The sequence below is a fragment of the Coloeus monedula genome (assembly GCF_965178545.1).
Source record: "Coloeus monedula genome assembly, chromosome: 8".
Lineage (NCBI taxonomy): Eukaryota > Metazoa > Chordata > Aves > Passeriformes > Corvidae > Coloeus > Coloeus monedula.
This window is the reverse complement of record NC_138788.1, coordinates 1,574,520-1,592,460: the sequence shown is the minus strand read 5'-3', so window position 1 is coordinate 1,592,460 and position 17,941 is coordinate 1,574,520. Positions and strand designations below refer to the sequence as shown.

The 17,941-nt window shown below is 55.3% G+C and overlaps 1 protein-coding gene across 1 annotated transcript; it reads right to left on the bottom strand.

Moving 5' to 3' along the window:
- Nucleotides 1–15,146: 15,146 nt before the first annotated feature.
- Nucleotides 15,147–16,848, bottom strand: DKK1 (dickkopf WNT signaling pathway inhibitor 1; the record flags this gene model as incomplete). The annotated part of the gene is made up of 4 exons (XM_082286125.1): nt 15,147–15,397; nt 15,827–15,937; nt 16,024–16,180; nt 16,657–16,848. The coding sequence occupies 4 exons, from the start codon at nt 16,846–16,848 to the stop codon at nt 15,147–15,149; spliced, it is 711 nt and encodes a 236-aa protein (XP_082142251.1).
- Nucleotides 16,849–17,941: the final 1,093 nt, after the last annotated feature.

Sequence of the window (17,941 nt, the reverse complement as noted above, 5' to 3'; positions counted from 1 at the left end):
TGGACCTCCTCCCTACACCTCCAACCTCACCTAGCAAAGAACAGCGAGCCAACACCAGGTGAGTTTTTGGGATGCTCCACCACCCAACGACCCATCCAAGCAGAACTGAAATGGTGATGGCATTTTGGGGTGGTGGCCAAGTCTTTCCCCACTGGGATCCCCAATATCAGGGTTGGGAACCAGACACCTCAAATTCCATGATGGGATTCAGTTTGGGTGCGTGCCCATCCAGACTTTGATGAGAGGATCCTTGGGGGGAATCTGTTCATCGATAACCTCTCATTTCCATTCATCCCTAAATATTCCATGTGCACCCTGCAGAACTGGGAGCCCGCTAGCCAGGAGCTGATCCTGAAAAATGTGGAGCAATTCCCGGGAGCTGCCAGGCACACACAACCCCCAGAAGTGCCTCCACAATTCCCAAATAAACAGAGAATTATTCCAACCCAAAGCAGGGATCAACCCGAGCCAGCTCTGGCCCTGTGTTATTTGCAGTTTGCTGTGTTGAACTCCAGATCCCAGTTTTTGGTAAATTGGGATTGAGAATGATTGGAGCGGGCTGGAGCCTGGCTGGCAAGGCTTGGGTAGAGATTTCCTGTTCCCGTTATCCAGCTGCTTTGGCGTTTGTCAGAGGAGTTCATGCAGCAGGAGTTCAGCAGGAGACACCTTCGGGCTGGGAATTCTGCAGGAGAACGGGAGGAGGATCCATGCTGAGCCCTGCTGCTGCTGCTGGGAGCTCCAGATGCATCCGTGATGGATGGGCTCATGCTGGTGCTCAGGATTGGGATGGGGCCTTTCCAGTCCTTCCCTCGGGCATCCAATCCATATTAGATGCAGGCAAAGCCTTGTTTTCCAAGACTTCCTCCCCAAAATATGAATGTTCATCTACAGTTCTGGACACTAATCTTGGTCCTGTTGTGTGCAACAAAATCCTTTTCATTTTTTCCCAACTTGACAAAACAAAATTTTGATCAGGGACTCATGGAGTCAGTAAGGTTGGAAAAGACCTCCAAGATCATCAGTCCAAGCTTTGATCAATCACCCCCATGGCCACTAAACCATGAAGGGCCACAGCTACTCATTTTTGGAACACTTCCAAGGATAATGAATCCACGCATTCCCTGGGCAGCCCAGTTCCGTTGTCTGACCTCTCTTTCCATGGAGAAATTTTTCCTGAATGCTGGGAAGTGATGCAGGGATGGATTGGTGGGACAAGAGGACATTTCTTTCCTGAAATTCCAGGAGTTGGAGAAAAACCAACAAGCCCAGACGTGCAACACCCAGCAAGAACAGGATTTCCCATGGGAGGCTCCCGAGGTGTCGGCCCCGCCTCTTGATGATGCCACAGCCTCACCTTTAGGGACTCACAGCATTCCTGGGCTGCTCATCAAGGTGGATTTCATGTAATCATCCTTTCACTCCTATGCTTTCATTCAGTTTTCTGCTTGAAGAGCAGGAGAAATCCTATTTCCCCCCAAAAAAATTTTAAAAAGTTTTTAAAAAAATTGAAACTTAAAAAAAGTTTAAAAACCCCAACAAAACAAAAACGACTCTTAATTTTGGGGCAGGATTTTGTTTTAATTAATTGTGATGGAACACCTGATGCAGTAAATGATGAGGAGTGAAAGATACAAATCCTATATTATAAAAAAGGGTTTTTTTGGGAAAAAATAAATTACATTAATAAATAAATTTAGGGCTATTCAGCCTGGAGAAGAGAAGGTTGTGTGGAGACCTCACAGCACCTTCCAGGGCCTGAAGGGATACAGGGAATCTGGAGAGGAACAAATTGTCAGGAACTGGAGTGACAGGACAAGGGGGAATGAATGGGTTCAGACTGAAAGAGAGGAAATTCAGGTGGGATATTGGGAAGGAATTCCTCCCTGGCAGGGTGGGCAGGCCCTGGCACAGGGTGCCCAGAGCAGCTGGGGCTGCCCCTGGATCCCTGGCAGTGTCCAAGGCCAGGCTGGACATTGGGGCTTGGAGCAGCCTGGGACAGTGGAAGGTGTCCCTGCCCACGGCAGGGGTGGCACTGGATGGGCTTTGAGGTTCCTTCCCACCCAAACCAGTCTGGGATTCTGTGATTTTATGAATCAAACTCTGCCTTGAATCCTTGACCATCTTCCTCCTCCTCACCCAGAGCTGCCAGAGGTGTGAGCTGTGCCTCACAGGATGATTCTCCATCCTCTTCTTCTCACAGTAACTCCACCACTACTCAATTTGGGAGCAGTCCATGGCTAAACTCAAGCACAATTCCCAACCCTTCCCTTTTCTCTTTACCAGCCCCAGGGCCAAGTTTCACGTTCAGTGTTAAAACACGGCCAAAACCCCAACGCTGTCACCGTGGGAGAGCCTCGGGCAAGTGGACATGGAGTCAGATAATTACAGGGGTCAATTCCACGGAAAAGCTCAGAACTGAAACCGTTCGGATCACGGTGGTTTCTGGGACATGGGAAATGAGGAAGGGCTGGCTGCAGGAACACGGCTTTGGGAAGAAGGGCTGGATATCATTCCAGCCTCAGCACACCCAACACGCTGCAGTTTGTGTGGCCTCTTCCCCAGTGCAAGGGTGGAAGAGCTTTCCTAGACAATTCCTGAGGTGCAGAAATGGGGAAACACACCTGGAATGTCCCTTCCAACAATGCACAGATTATATGCAATGCACTTAACTACTTTTACTTTCAAATATTGGGGTTTTTTTCCCCTTAAACTGCCATGCCCTCTTCCAGTTAAGCCACAGTCACATGGACAAGACCAAGCCTTGGCGACTGTGGGACTATAGCAGATGTTTCCTGGGGGTCTTGAGTCAGGAGGGAAAAGGTGGCTTGGAAATAAGGGCAGAATTCCCATATTTCCATATCCTAGTCCCATATCCTGGAAACGAAGGAGTGGATGCAGACAGAGGAAAAGGCTTCTCTCTTCTTGCTAGACAGCTCTATAAATTTTTGCCAGTGAATCCTTGAAATCCACCTTTCTATCCCAGCAAAGCCTTGGAAAAGCTTTGCCTGCTGTGTGCCAGAGCAGAGTTGGATTGGAAGCTTGGAATGGTGTATGGGCAGGGGCTTGGCGTTGCCATTCTCCCAGAAATCGAGCCCTGTTTCCACCCTCCTCCCACCCCACACCTGGCTTCAGGGAATGGGAGATGGTGCCAGAGTCTGATGGATGATCCCCATGATGTTGAGGAGGCCACTGTGTGCTGCTACTCCCAGGCTGAGGCAGCAGGAACAGTTAAAAGCAGGTAAAAATTAGGGAATGACGATGGGAGAGGCTCTTCTGGGAGCTGGAAGGAAAACAGAGTTTGGACTGGAGCAGAGGGTGGCAATCAAGGAGTTCTTGGGATGCCTCTGACCACTGCTCCTGAAGCTGTGCACCATGAGCTGAACCAGGAACCAAATCCAACCCAAAAAACTTTGTGGGGCCACCAAGCTGGAGTTGAGGAGAGGACGTGGAGCTGAACCCACCTGTCGAAGCCCTGAGGTGAGGCCTCCCCTCTGAGCTGGGTAAATGGCACACAAACACACGAGATCCTCCACGTGCAACACCCAGTCCTCTTTTTTTGGCCAACCCCCTTTTAAAAATCCTCAGTTTGAGTGCCTGTTTTGCCAGACTGCGAATCCTCTCAGCACACCAGGGCTGGCTCCTCGTTGGGGGATAACCACAAGCCAATTAGAAGTTAAATTGTTGAGCACTCTGCATCTAATTGAAGTCTCTCCTTTCTGCCCACTATTTTTAGTGCTTGGCCCGAGCTGCAGCTCCACGTAGGGTATAATCATGTTTATTTAAGAGCCATGTGTACCTCAGTGAGAAAAATAAAATCCAGCAGGCAGAGCTGTTTTTTTTACCAAATATACATGGGTGGGTGGTAGAGGTCAGGTCTAGACTGCTCTGTGTCTCTTGCTGTCCCCATCTCCCATCAGGACACATCCTTTTCACCCCAAAGCCGTGCCTGAAACGTGCTCGTTTAACGTGGAATGCATTTCCCCTGCTCTTTTATTATCATTTATTGTCACCTATGATGGTTTCTTCATCCTCTTCTACGTACAGAACAGTGACAAGAGATTCTGGTTGTGCTGGAGCAAATCAAGGGGTAACAAGATGATAAAGCTGGAGAAGGTGCTGTGAGCCAGCCCTGAGCAGCCTCTCCTCTTCCCAGGGCAGCTTGCAGGGGTTGGGGGATGATCCCAGGAATTTAAGAAGTGATTCCAAGGGCAACAACAAAGTCATGATGTTGGAAGTTTTTGGGAAGCCTCCAGCAATGGGAGAGAAAGAAAACAGTTATTTGACAGGAGTTTTCAATGTCTGGGCTCTAAAGACAGATGGGATTGGGATGGGACAGGGATGGGACAACCTCAGCTTCTTGAAAGTGAAGAAATTTTTGTCTGGGCTTGATGGGCCAGGAAGGGTGGAAGGAGAAAGCAGCACAAGGAACAAAATCCCATCAAAAAGACAAGAATAGGACTTTTCCAACCACTTTTCAAGTGGTCACTTGGTTTGTTCAGCTTGGAGAAGAGGAGGCAGAGGGGAGACCTCGTTGGGGTCTTCAACATCCTCCTGAGGGGCAGCTCCCATCTCTGCTCCCTGGGACAGGGACAGCACCCAGGGAGCGGCTGGAGCTGGGCCAGGGCAGGCTCAGGCTGGAGATCAGGGAAAGGCTCTTCCCCCAGAGGCTGCTGGGCACTGCCCAGGCTCCCCAGGGAATGGGCACGGCCCCGAGGCTGCCAGAGCTCCAGGAGCGTTTGGACAGCGCTGCCAGGGATGCCCAGGGTGGGGCTGTTGAGGTGTCTGTGCAGGGCCAGGGGCTGGATCCATGATCCCTGTGGGACCCTTCCATGGTTCTATGGCCATACAAGGGTAAAGAGTGGTAATCAGGGCAGAACAGGGAACATCACGATCCCATGGATGTGTGCTGGGATCCAGAGCAAATTCCAAACGTGAAGCTCAGCCTGAAGGATGAGGGAGGGAGAGCTCAAGAGCTCTGAGGTTGCAACAGAAGCTCTGGCTCTGACTAAACCCCACCCCAGTCATCCCAGTAAAGATAAGGAGGGAGATAAGGAGGCCAGCTTGTGCCTTAAAAAGCTCTGTCTGTACCACCACTGCTCCTGGTGACCGCATCAGCTTCTCTCCCTCAAACACCCCAAGGAAGTAAACATAAACAAAGGCCCAGCAGGATCCCATGCTCTCCTTTTTCTTGGCAAAATCGGATTTTTCTGCTGCAACTCTGTTTTATTTAAACCAGGAGAACAGCTCACGTGCACACCAAGTCACACTGGGAAGAAAATAGTGGGGGTTTTATTTTTCTTCGGGAATTTTGCTTACATTCTGCTTTCTCACCCCAGGATGGATTTGAGTATGCGTCAGGGAGAAGCTATAAATTTTATTTTTTAAATGATTTATCCTGATTTATCCTCTCTCAGCAGCCCTGCAAAACATAAAGTCAGTACTAAACCAAACCAAACACCCTTCCTAAAATACAGACCTGGAAAGATCCACCTCAGAACTTCTTCCAAACAGAGGAGCACACGGTCCTTATTTTGTTTCACAGGATTAGATGTGAGGCGCACAGTGTTGATTTGAAAGTGACTAAAACTGTACTGACAAGGAGGAAATTAAAACTGAAATATGTGCAAAAGTGATGGTCTGAGGCTCAACAGGACTGAAGGGATAAACTAAAAAATTGAGGTTGAGTTACCCAAACACTCCTGGAAATCCATTTCTCTTTGGAACAAGCAGATGTGGGCTGTGGTCTTCCCATTTTAATGGCAGTGGAGGTTCTGAATTAGGCTGTAAAAGGTGCTCAGGTTAAGGGTTTGTGGCAACAATGAAAACTCCAGCTGTGAAAGGCTTTTGCTTTACTAACTTAAGAGAGTCAGATCTAAGGAAGGATCGAGAGGCCCAGGTAAGATGGGCTTGGTTTTCTCAGCCATTTCTGACACAAGAAGTTGAAATTAACCACCAGGAGCATGATCCCATCTCCAGGGGTGTCCAAACCCTCCTGGGAGCTGGGGGCTGCTGGGGTTGCCCAGCCAGGCTGGCACCAGCGCGGTGAGCAGGACGTCACCACCCACGGGCCACGTGAGCAGCGCTCTGTGCACCATCAGGAGCTTCACGGGGCAGGACTTGGCCTTTTCCCAAGGCCAGGGAGTTCAGCAGTGCAGAGACGTGATCTGCAGGCAACAAAAATGGGAAAAAAATCCAGCCAGCACCTGGGGTTGCTCAACTGCACAAAGCCAGACAGCTCAGGGGTTTGGGGTGGTCACCACTCCCTTGCTGCCACTTGAGTCACAAACATCGACCTCCAGGGGAGCACCCGGCTGCAAGTTCCACATGGAAATCAGTTTTTAAGGAGCAGTGAAAGCTGGGATAGGATCAGCAGAGAGAACTGAGATTGTTCAGTGCAGCTCGGTGCTCTTGGGGCATTTTAAAGGGCCCTGGTACCAGGAGGACTCATAAACCCAACAGGATACAAAGAAATCCATGGTGGTGGCAATAGGAGAATAGGAGCCCTACTAGAATTACTTCCTTGGGAGGGTGGGCAGGCCCTGGCACAGGGTGCCCAGAGCAGCTGGGGCTGCCCCTGGATCCCTGGCAGTGCCCAAGGCCAGGCTGGACATTGGGCCTTGGAGCAGCCTGGGACAGTGGAAGGTGTCCCTGCCCATGGCAGGGGGTGGCACTGGATGCCACTCAACCCAATGGTCCCTTCCAACCCAAACCCTTCCATGACAGTTGCTTGCTCCTTGTTGTCAAAAAACTCCCAAAAACTAAACCCCAAAGAACCTTGATGGATTTTTAAAGGGATCCAGACAAGCCCTATAGGTCAGCTGGAAGCCTCTTTTCCCAACACAATGCTAGGCCAAAAATTAAATGATATTTTAAAGAACATGATCTCTAAGCCAAAATTATTGTAAGAGAAAATTTTAAATGCATGGGACATGAACAGAAGAAAGGGACTTCCCCTGCCTGTTGATCACTCTGGCTGATTTGGGTTTCAAAATACAGCCAGGGAAGTGCTAAATGGTTTTTTTCCAGGAACCCATCCCACCTCTCTGTGCCAGCGTCTCCTCTTAGCGTCGTGGGACCTTTGCAGCCCCTGCCAGCTTTCAGTGACGTGGAACTGGTGTTGTCCCAAGCCCCTGAGTGCATGGGGCAGCAGAAAATCCTACAGCAGGGGTTAAAATACAGCAACAACTTGGGTACAAGGGCTTCCCTTTGGCATTCCTGCTGCTTCCTGGTTGCTCAGCCAGGCCAGCTCCTGCAAGCGGGTACTGCCAGCCTTCCCATGGAATTAAGGTTAGCTTGGGCAAAGGATCCAGCTCTGGAATGGTGTTAGCTGGGAGGAGAGGAAGCCACTGGCACAGGGACATGTTTTGTGGTGTCCCAAGTCCCCATGTGCCTTGCCAAGGAGGAGCTGGAAGATCTCCCCAACATATGAGGGGACAAAACACTTCAATATTGCCCATAATGGTGCCTCGCCTCAACAGGGGAAAGCTGAGACATTGTGCACAAATACACCTTCTCTAAAATCCCCACAAATGCTCCGGGACAAGGCTGGGTTTGAGCAGGATTGAAGGTGTTGGTCCCACCCAGCCTGGGGACAGAGAGGCTGGGCTCAGTCAGGATCATTCAAATCAGGCTGGAAAAGCCCTCCAGGATCACTGAGTCCACCTTGTCCCCAGCCCAGAGCACTGAGTGCCACCTCCAGCCCTTCCTTGGACACCTCCAGGCATGGGCACTCCAAAGCTCCCTGGGCAGCCCCTGCCAAGGCCTGAGACCCCTTTCCAGGAAGGAATTCTTCCTGAACAAATGTGGGGTACACCCCAAAACCCTGACAGGCTTAAAATCGAGAAGTTGTTTTCTGCAGAACAGATCTGTGGTTTGGGCTGGAATCTCAGAGGTCCAGGAGCTCCAGCAGTCCGTGGAATAAAGCCCCGGCAGGAACCAGCTCCAGGCTCTTCCCTCCTCTCTGAGAGCATCCCAGGTTGTGCTATGCAAGGAGCAGGGCTCCAAATAGGGGCAGGATCAGGTCTGGCCGCTGCCGTGGCCATCGATCATCCCTACCCAGGCTGGGCCGTGGCCAGGAGGGGCCGCATTCCCGGGATGGTCATTTATGGGCAGCAGCGCTGCTGGCCCGGCCCCAAACCCGCGCACGGGACAGGCAAAGCCACCGAGACAGGGAGGGAGCAGCTCATCCTCAGGGAGGGCGGGCAGCCTGGGGTGCCCCAAACCACCAGGGACCTGCTCACACAGCCTGGGACACCCCAAACCACCAGGGACCTGCTCACACTGCCTGGGACACCCCAAACCACCAGGGACCTGCTCACACTGCCTGGGACACCCCAAACCACCAGGGACCTGCTCACACAGCCTGGGGTGCCCCAAACCACCAGGGACCTGCTCACACAGCCTGGGGTGCCCCAAACCACCAGGGACCTGCTCACACTGCCTGGGACACCCCAAACCACCAGGGACCTGCTCACACTGCCTGGGGTGCCCCAAACCACCAGGGACCTGCTCACACTGCCTGGGACACCCCAAACCACCAGGGACCTGCTCACACTGCCTGGGACACCCCAAACCACCAGGGACCTGCTCACACTGCCTGGGACACCCCAAACCACCAGGGACCTGCTCACACAGCCTGGGACACCCCAAACCACCAGGGACCTGCTCACACAGCCTGGGGTGCCCCAAACCACCAGGGACCTGCTCACACTGCCTGGGACACCCCAAACCACCAGGGACCTGCTCACACTGCCTGGGGTGCCCCAAACCACCAGGGACCTGCTCACACAGCCTGGGGTGCCCCAAACCACCAGGGACCTGCTCACACTGCCTGGGGCCACCCCAAACTTCAAAACCATCCCCATTCATCAGAGAGATGTTAAAATGAATTAAATTAAAAGCATTCTGGGTTCGGATTTGTTGTTCTTTGTGTGACTCCAGTTGTTCAGAAAGACAAGGGTGAGGTCCAGGACTTAAAGGATTATCCAACTTCTTCCCAAATTGGGGTTTTTCAAGGGCCACCTGGACTGGCTGTAAAGCTCCAAACCCCTCCTATAAATTAATGGAAAATAGAGAATTAAATAAGATCAATCCCAGGTAGAAATACTTTCATTTGTGGCTGTCAGGTTTAATTAAACAAACAAACAAAAGAAAACAGGGCAAGGGAACCAATCTTAGGATGTGTCCTTCAACACTTTGGCCTTTTGTTAATGCCATGAAATCCATACCTTGGGATAGAAAAAAACTTAAAAATCATCTAATCCTTTCCTGACTGATGGTGGCCCTGGTGGATTTTAAACCCAGTTCCATAAAGCCCAGAAATATTAAGAAATAAAATTGGGTATTTCATTGGTTTATTTCATTTTTTTATCAAAGCACATCCACCTGAAGACAAGAGTGGCTGGACAACCTTGACCTGCCACAGGAAGATGGACCTGAGATCACCTCATCCCATCCCACCCCCTGCACCAAGGATGTGTTTCAGAGGAGGGTTGGGTTTAAAATTATAAATTAATTAATTAATTAGAACTGACACTCCCCTGTGGCTCTGCCAGCAGCCCTGAATCAGCTCCTCAACAAGGCCTTAAGGAGCCAGAATCCAAGAAAAACGAAATTAATAATCAAATAATCGTTTCATTATTATCTCCCCGCTCCAGACACTTCCAGAAGGATCCTTGCCAGTGCCCATAATCAGCATTTAGGGGTTCCCTCGGCAGTAATCGCCCCCCAGTCTCCCCCTTCCACGAATTCCCCATGTCCCCAGGTGACTCCAGCCAGGAGTTTTTATTTGTGGCCCCCATTGCCCGACCTGGAGAGTGCTGAGTTTGTTCCGAGCTGGATACTGCAGCTCCTCCTTGCTTTGGGAGCAACAAAAATAACCCTCAGGCACGTCCTGAGCAGTGTTTACAGCCCTCCCGACCTCTCCTCCCTCCCTCTGGCACCTGCCAAATTTTCCTGGGAGCACGCTGCCACTTCCTCACCCTGCGTTTTCCACAGCTCTGTGCTTCGGGAGTTGCGGTATTTTCTGGGCTGCCTCCCCGGATTTCGATCGGGTTGAATGTTCTTAGAGGTTTTCCCAGCCTTTACAACTCCGAGATTATTTTTTCCCCAGATTTACCTGTCCTGACTCTGTGTCACCTGTGGGTTTAATATCAAAAAGGAAAATAAAAGGTGATGAAAGCTGCAAAGCCCAAATGCCAGCGCCCATCCTTGTAGGATACATCATTCCTTCCTTCCACCACGGCAACAACCCTTTGTTCCCATGTCCTGGTCCCAATTCTGTCCAAAACAAGGAGTAAACTTTTGGAGTTTTGCAGCAGTGTCACCTCTTTGCTGTACCCATCTCCCTGTGGCATCCTTTAACCCCCTCTGGACTGGTACAGCGCCACTTCCTCACGGCAAACCAACCCCATCATACCCATCCATTCCCCCAGAGCTGCTTCCCTCTCCTCACCCCACACCTGGGATTGGAGGAAACTCCTGCCGGATCTTAACTTTCCTTTCCTCACCCCACACCTCGGATTTGGGGGGAAACTCCTGCCGGATCTTAACTTCCCTTTCCCCACCCCACACCTCGGATTTGGGGGGAAACTCCTACCGGAGCTTAACGCGCCCTCGCAGCCGAGCCAAGCCTTTCATCAGGCCGTGCCCATTTAAATGCTGATGGTCTTAATTGTCCCTAAAATCACCTGCTAATGGGACCCTCCCTCCGCCAGGGCTGGATTAGAGGCTCTGCCCAGAAGTGCCCTCCTTAAGCATCCCGGTTATCCTCACCCCCTCTTAAGGTGTTAATTAGGGACACAAGTCAGGCGCTGAGGGAGGGGAAACAAAGATGCTTGAGAGAAAAGAGGGGGGGGAAAGGGGAATAAACATCCCTTTGGATTAGCAGGGATGCAGGGGATGCATTTGAAGGGCATGGGGAACCCACACCTTCCACCTGGAGCACCGGGATGCGCCGCTTCCTCTCCCGAGGGAGATCAAGGTTTGCTCGGCCGAGCCCGCAGTTGAAAGGCTCGGGACAAAGAGCAGCTCCCGCAGGTGGGTGAGCTCCCCCTCCCAAAAAAAGGCGGCCCCAAACAAACCCCAAAACCACCCCAAAAGCTTGGCGTGTTGCGTTACAGCCGCAAAGGTTTTCACCTGCTCCCTCTGTCTCATCTTCCCGAGCCGAAAGGGGCAGGAACTCTGCTCTGTGTCAGGAGAGGTGAGGATAAAAAACCAGGGATTTTTCCCTTTTAACGCCTGCGGGTGGATTTTTGTAACCCTTTCTTGCGCTGTGTGAGGTTTTGTTTTTAGGGGCGTTTAGTTCTAACGCGATGTGAAGATCAATGGAAGAGAGGAGGGTGTGAGCATCTGCTTTAAACGATTATCGGAAAAGAAAAGGGGCATTTCTGTGCGACAGCTCGGGGTGGAAGTGGTTTCTGAGAGAACTTAGGAAGAAAAATGAGAAGAAAATAGGATTTGCTTCCCTGAAAACTCATTTCTCCCCAAGCGACAGCAAAAACTGCGCCGTGTCCAACCCTCCCTCCTTGGAAGCTGAATTCCTTTATGCCACTGCTGTCCCCGGGTGCAGCAGAGAGGAGCTTTCCCGTGATCCATCCCCTCGGAATCTGCATCCACAGCGCAGGAAAAATCATCTCGGGAAAACCATGGAGGGATTCCATTTTCCCTTCCAGCCATCCGTGTTTCTCCAGCTCCTGGAATCCCGGGGCTGCCGGGTCTGGGATGCTGCTTTGGTATTTTTAGCTGAGAGGTGCAGAGGAAGAGCCCAGAAAGGGCTGAAAAGACCCCCAGAGCCCCTTCCAGGGCCTAAAGGGGCTCCAAGAGACCTGGAGAGGGACTTGGACAGGTGGGAATGGCTTCAAACTGACAGCTGGCAGGGATGGATGGGAGATTGGGCAGGAATTGTTCCCTGGCAGGGTGGGCAGGCCCTGGCACAGGGTGCCCAGAGCAGCTGGGGCTGCCCCTGGATCCCTGGCAGTGTCCAAGGCCAGGCTGGACATTGGGGCTTGGAGCAGCCTGGGACAGTGGGAGGTGTCCCTGCCCAGCAGAAGCTGTTATGGGATAGGCTTTACAGATTTCTACGATTCTAAATATTTTGAACTTCACAGAGCTTTGTGGAAGCTCTTCCAGCCCTAAAAGCAGGAGCAGTGAGCACACCAGAGGTGCCAAAACTCTTCACCCACCAAAACCTGCCGCTTTTATTGACTCTCCCCTTGCTCAGGGGCTGTTCCTGGCACTTTGGAGGGAATAATTTCCTTAGGGAGGAGGAGACTGGCGGGGGAAGTGCATCCTGAGTGCCTTTCCCAGCAGGGGTCACTGGTTCGTGTGTCAGGAGCTGAAGCTGGGGGTTTCTCCCTGTCTTCCCTCCGGATTCAGAGCAGGAGATCCAGACCGCACTCACCAACCAGGCCAGACACAGAGGCTCCACACATTCCATTTTTTCCCCAAGTTTTATATTTTCTACTTCCCACCAGCCCTTTTTGTTGCTGTTACTGGGTTGTTTGGGGGCCTGCAAAGAATTAATTCCGGCGTTTCTGATAAGGAGAGCCGGTCACTGCGGGGAAGGATCCGGGAGGGGCCGTGGTGCTGCCGCCTGTTTATTCCTCAGGGAATGCCACCGCCTCCCACCCATCTTCCAGGGGCCTTTTCCCTGTACCAGGGACACGAGCAGCCTTGGCTTCTGCCTCCCCGTCACCACATTTCCAGGGCTCAGGGGCTCTCCATCCCCATTCCTGGGCTGCTCAAGGAGTGTTTTGGCTTCCCAGGATGACGCAGACCTAAGGTGGGTTCAGGTTCTGGGGCAGAACCAAGGGAAGGGTGAAAATCCCTCCCTCCAAGAACTGCTTTTGTTAAACCTCAACAGGCACGGGGTCACGCTCTCTTTTATTTGTTTTGCCTAAAAGATGTTTGTAAATCCAGTTTCTTGGGGCTTTACCTAAAGAACAAACCCTGAAAGCCCAAAGGGGGCAGAAATGGGAAGAGATCCTGACTGCAGGTGTGGTAAAGGGGGAGAGGATGGAGTAACACCCAATAAAACCACTGGTTTTGGGAATCTATCCCTGAAACGAATTATTCTGGGGATGTCTGTGGTAGCATCCACCCTGCTGGGCACAGAGCACGGGACACAGGTGCAACCAGCGCTTCAGAGGTCCCTCAGTGCTGACCTGAGCTCCTCTCAGCTCAGAATGGCTGCTGAAAATGCTCTTCTGTCCCTCTCCAGGCCGGGAGAGTGAAGAACGTCGAGGCACAAGAAGCATTTTTGGTTCATGAAAGGACAGGTGTGGAGATGGCCAAGCTGAGCAAAACCAAAGAGGATGGAGAACAGAGATGTGCCAAAGATTACAAGAAATAGTATTTAATGCACCACAAGGAAGTTTTTCCCTGCCTGCAGAGGCGTCAAAGCCAGGCTGGTCCCTCAAACCCTCTGGAGAAAAAGCCCTGACCCTACAGACAGTGCTTTAAATGTCCTAGGGATAAACTATGACACTGCTCATGACAGATCTGAGCCCGCCTGAACAGCTCCTGATGCTTTTCTTAGCCAGGGGCCTTCATCAGCCCAGTGCCACTGACTCCTACTGGGCATAACATTATTATGAAAATAAAATCATTATATTATTATATGCGTTATGCAATCATAGTTTTCTTTTTTAAGTACAGCTTCTAAAAGGACTTTAAGCTGTTGTTTTTTTAATTTTCACGGCCTTGCACGATGATTCAAGCACTAAACTCCAGCCTCTGGGTCGGGAACTCTTTCAGGGGCTGCTTCAGCCCCCAGCTCGTGCTGTGACTCCAGTAAAAGCTGCTCCAGAGAGACTTAAAGGGTGGATTGAGGTGGTTTAAGGTGGTTTACCCTCCCATTTGGGGGAATTTGGGCTGTTCTCAGCCAGTCCCTGAGCTGGAAGGAAGCTGGGAATGATCCCTTGAACGTTTGCCTCTTCCTGGGTCTCCTCCCTCCTTTCCACTTTCTGTGCTTGTGGCCTTGGTTCAGCACCACCCGGCTCCTGGCAGAGCTGCAGTGGGGCTGGTATTCCAGCATCCCATGTTCTCCAGGGAATTAAATGCCCTAAGGAGGCAGCACCAACCCCAAAGGCTCCAAACACCCACGAGCAGGCAGCGCTGAAGGGATGCTCCCCTACACGCGGCCCTCGCAGCCCCCAGGGATGTGCTGGGTTCAGGCTGGGGTGCAAAGCACTTTAGGGGTGTCCAGGGAAGGCTCCACCGTGGGTTTGCACCCCAAAGCCCTTCCCCAGGCTGCAGGGAGGCTGAGGGCAGCCGGGCAGGGGCCAGCACTGCACCTGCAGCCCCACGCTTCCCTCTCGCTCCACACTCACAACCACCTGAAATAGGGGGGCAGCTGAAGGGGCGGGGAAAAAAACGTGTGCTCGCAGCTTTCCCTCCCTCCGCGCCATCCCAAAAGGGTGAAAAGCCGCAGGAACGAGCTGCAAAGTGGAGGGAAAAATAAATCTTTATTGTGCACGGAGCAAGGGTTGAGCGGTCGAGAGCGGCAGCACCCGTGGTTGGTCCAGCACAGCCCCTCTAGCGACCCTTCATTCCCTCCTCCCTCCCAAACCAGGGAGGGGGATTCTGCTGCCAGCTGCCCTTCCCAGGGCCCCAGCCGCGCTGCCCATCCTCAGTTTGGTGGCCAGAGGGCATCAGTGGCTACCACGGAATTCCTAAAGAGCAGCTGGATAAACAGCGCAGACCCAGCAGCCTCTCCCAGGGGGGCTGGGGATGAACCCCCGCCCCTGTCTCGGCTCCCCCCGGGCACATCCTCCCTCCCTCCCGCAGCACGGGAGGGATCCCGGCAGCCCCACACGGGCAGGGTGAATTTAAAGAGGAGTTTATTCGCTCGCACACAGACGGTGGCGTCCCTTCGAGCCAGAAAGAAAAACCCAGTGTGTACAAAGTCACAGTCACGGCTTGAAGAGCGCCCGGCAGCGCCCTCAGAGAAACACGAAATAACTCACGAAAAGTCATTAAAGTCCCGGCGTTATGTACAGCTAAGTGCCAGCTCGAGTATTCACAACACAGTAACGTACTGCAAGAAGTCGCTTAGGAGAAGTTCCCTTGAGAAACAACCTTCGCTCCGGCGGCGCCGGAGTCTGCCGCGTCCGTCCCGTCCGTCCGTCCGTCCGTCCGTGTGTCGCTCAGTGCCGCTGGCACGTGTGCAGGCGGGACGCGTCGGCGGGGCCGTGCTCTCGCTGCAGGCGGCACGCCAGCCCCTCGGCGCACTGGCAGCGCTGGAAGATCTCCAGGCCGTGGGCGCCTTTCCGCCGGTGCCGGGTGCACACCTGCCCCTCCCGCAGCACCGGCTTGCAGATCTTGGACCAGAAGTGGCGGGCGCAGCACAGCCCGGCCGCGCAGTCCGACGAGCGCAGGCAGAAGTCGCCCTCCTCGCCTGCGTGGGGACAGCGGGGGATGCTCAGCGAGGGGGCGGGCGTCGCTCACAGGGGATATGGGACAGGGTGGGCATCCCGCATTGATCAATCCCACAGATTGATCACTCCCAAACCACCCCACGGGCAGGCTGGGCATCCCCGGTTTATCTCCTGGGGCCAGTGGGGCTCGCTGGGCATCCCGGACTGATCCCACAGGGGACAAGAGGGAAAGGGGAGCATCCCGGACCGACCCCATGGGGGATGGCGGAGCAGAAAGGGCATCCTGGACTGATCCCCACGGGGGATAGAGATGCAAGGATGGGGCTCCCGGCCAGATCCCAGGGGACAGCAGAGCAGGGGCGCAGCCTGGACTGGTGCCCAGGGAACAGCAGGGAAGGATGGGCAGCCTCAGGCGGGACAGCGGGGTCACGGCAGCAGGGACGCCTCACCTTTGGCAGTGGGTAGCCAGGCGGGCGCGGGCGTCCGTCGGGGCAGCGCCTCAGTGCCCGTCTCCTCCGGCTCGGCCGCTCCGTGGGGCGGCTCCGGGGGCGTGCAGAGACCTGCGGGGGCAGTGGGGCGGCTGTCAGCCTCGCGTGGGACCCCGACCCCTCCCGCGGCCCCAGCTGCAGGTGTGCCCTGCCCTCACCGTTGCTGCAGGTCATGCCGGGGCAGCACATGGCATCGCGCAGGCAGCGCTTGCGGCGCCGCCGGCAGCCGAGGCACAGCGGGGCCCCCCCGCCGCGGGCCGCCCCCCCGCAGAACTCCTCGGGGCCGCAGTCCTCGTCCTCGGCGCACGGGAAAGGCTGGGGGGCACAGAGGAGGCGGGGGGTCAGCGGGGCCGACGCTCCCATCCCCGAGTGTGTCCCCCGCTCTCCAATCCCCGGCGCGTCCGCTCCGTCCATCTCCCGTGTGTCCCTCCCCGCCTCCACCCCCGGGACGTCCCCCCCGTCCCCGGTGTCCCCTCCATCCCCGAGGTGTCCCCCACTCCATCCCCCATACGCGTGCGGGTCCCCATCACCCGCTGTGTCCCTCTCCTCCATCCCTGGGGCACCCCCTCCATCCATCTGCGCTGCGTCCTCCCCTTCGATCCCCTCCATCCCCGGTGCGTTCCCCTCCCCGGTGTCCCCTCCATCGTCCGTATCCCCCTACTCCATCTCCCGGTGTGCGTCCTCATCCCCGGAGTCCCACCTCTCATCCCAAATGTGTCTCCCCCCCACATTCCCGGTGTGTCCGCCCTCTATTCCCGCTGTCCCGCCGCTCCATCCGTGCTCTCTCCTACCTGCCGGGTGGCGGCCGGCGGGGCCTTGTTGCTGCCGTCGAAAGGGGGTGCGGGGGCGGCGCTGGCCTCGGCCGCCCCGCCCGGGGGGGGTCCCTTGATGGCGTTGGAGCTGAGGGCACCCCCGGGAGCCGCCGCCCGCCCCGCCGGGGCCGCGCAGCTCAGCGCCGCCAGCAGCGCCACCAGCCCCCGCATCCTGGTGCCGCCCGTGCCCGCTGAGTCCCCGAGCAGCAGCACCGAGCCGCGAGCAGCGGCTCCTGCGCTCCTCCGCCGCCTTTATACCCCCGGGGCTGCCTCCTGCCCGCCCCCTCGGGGCGGGGGGCCCGCCGCCTGGGATTTCAAAGCGTTCCCGGGGGGGCTGTGCCCACGAGCCCCCAAAACCGCCCCCACCCCGCCCCGAGGGCTCCCACATTGGTCGGGAGGGGGTTTCGCAAGGGCCAGGGCAGCCCCCCATCCCCCCGCCCCGGTTCCCGGCCAGATGCTCCGCACTCCCCGACGCCGCCGCTGTCTCCAGCCGGGCGCGCCCGACGGAGGGGACCGGGAAGAGGGAAAGGGGGGGACACTCCCCCTTATGCAACCCCCCCATAGTGGGTGGGAGCCGCTGTGGGTGCAGAGAGCCCCCCCGCCCTCCCCCGATGGCAGAGTCGGTCCTTTGGTCTCCTCCAAGTCTCCCCCCCGCCGCCTCCCCCGCGTCCTTCCTGGCGCCAGCGCAGCCTTGCAGGAAGGGAGAGGGGCTGCTCCGCATCCCCCCGCGCCGGGACGTGTGCGGGGACACGGGGGGGACACACGATGGGACTCTCGGTGTCCTCCCCCTACTCCCCTGACCCCAGCCGGGCCGGAGGGGGGGCAGCATCGGTGGGGGGGGAGCTCCGGGCCCTTTGATGCGGCGAGATCAAAGGCGTCGCCCCCCCCCATCCCCCCCCATTCCCCCCCCATTCCTTTCCCATTCCCCCCCATTCCTTTCCCATTCCCCCCCCATTCCTTTCCCATTCCCCCCCATTCCCCCTCGCCCCCCCCGTCGGGGCAGCGCGGCCCCAGGGCGCCCCCTGGCGGTCCTGCCGCGCCATCGCGCCCCACTCCCCCCTCCCCGGTCCGGTAATTAACCTTCGTTAATTACCCGCCGTTGATTAACCCGGCTTTTCCCGGTGGCGGCCCCGTGCTCCCGTTCATTCCTTTTCTAAGCTCGGTTTAAATGAGAATCGGACGAGCCGGAGCAGCGCCCCCAGAATCCCCGGGGTGGGGGATTCCGCAATTGCTGCAATTAACGCCACCCCCCCTCTCCCGGTAT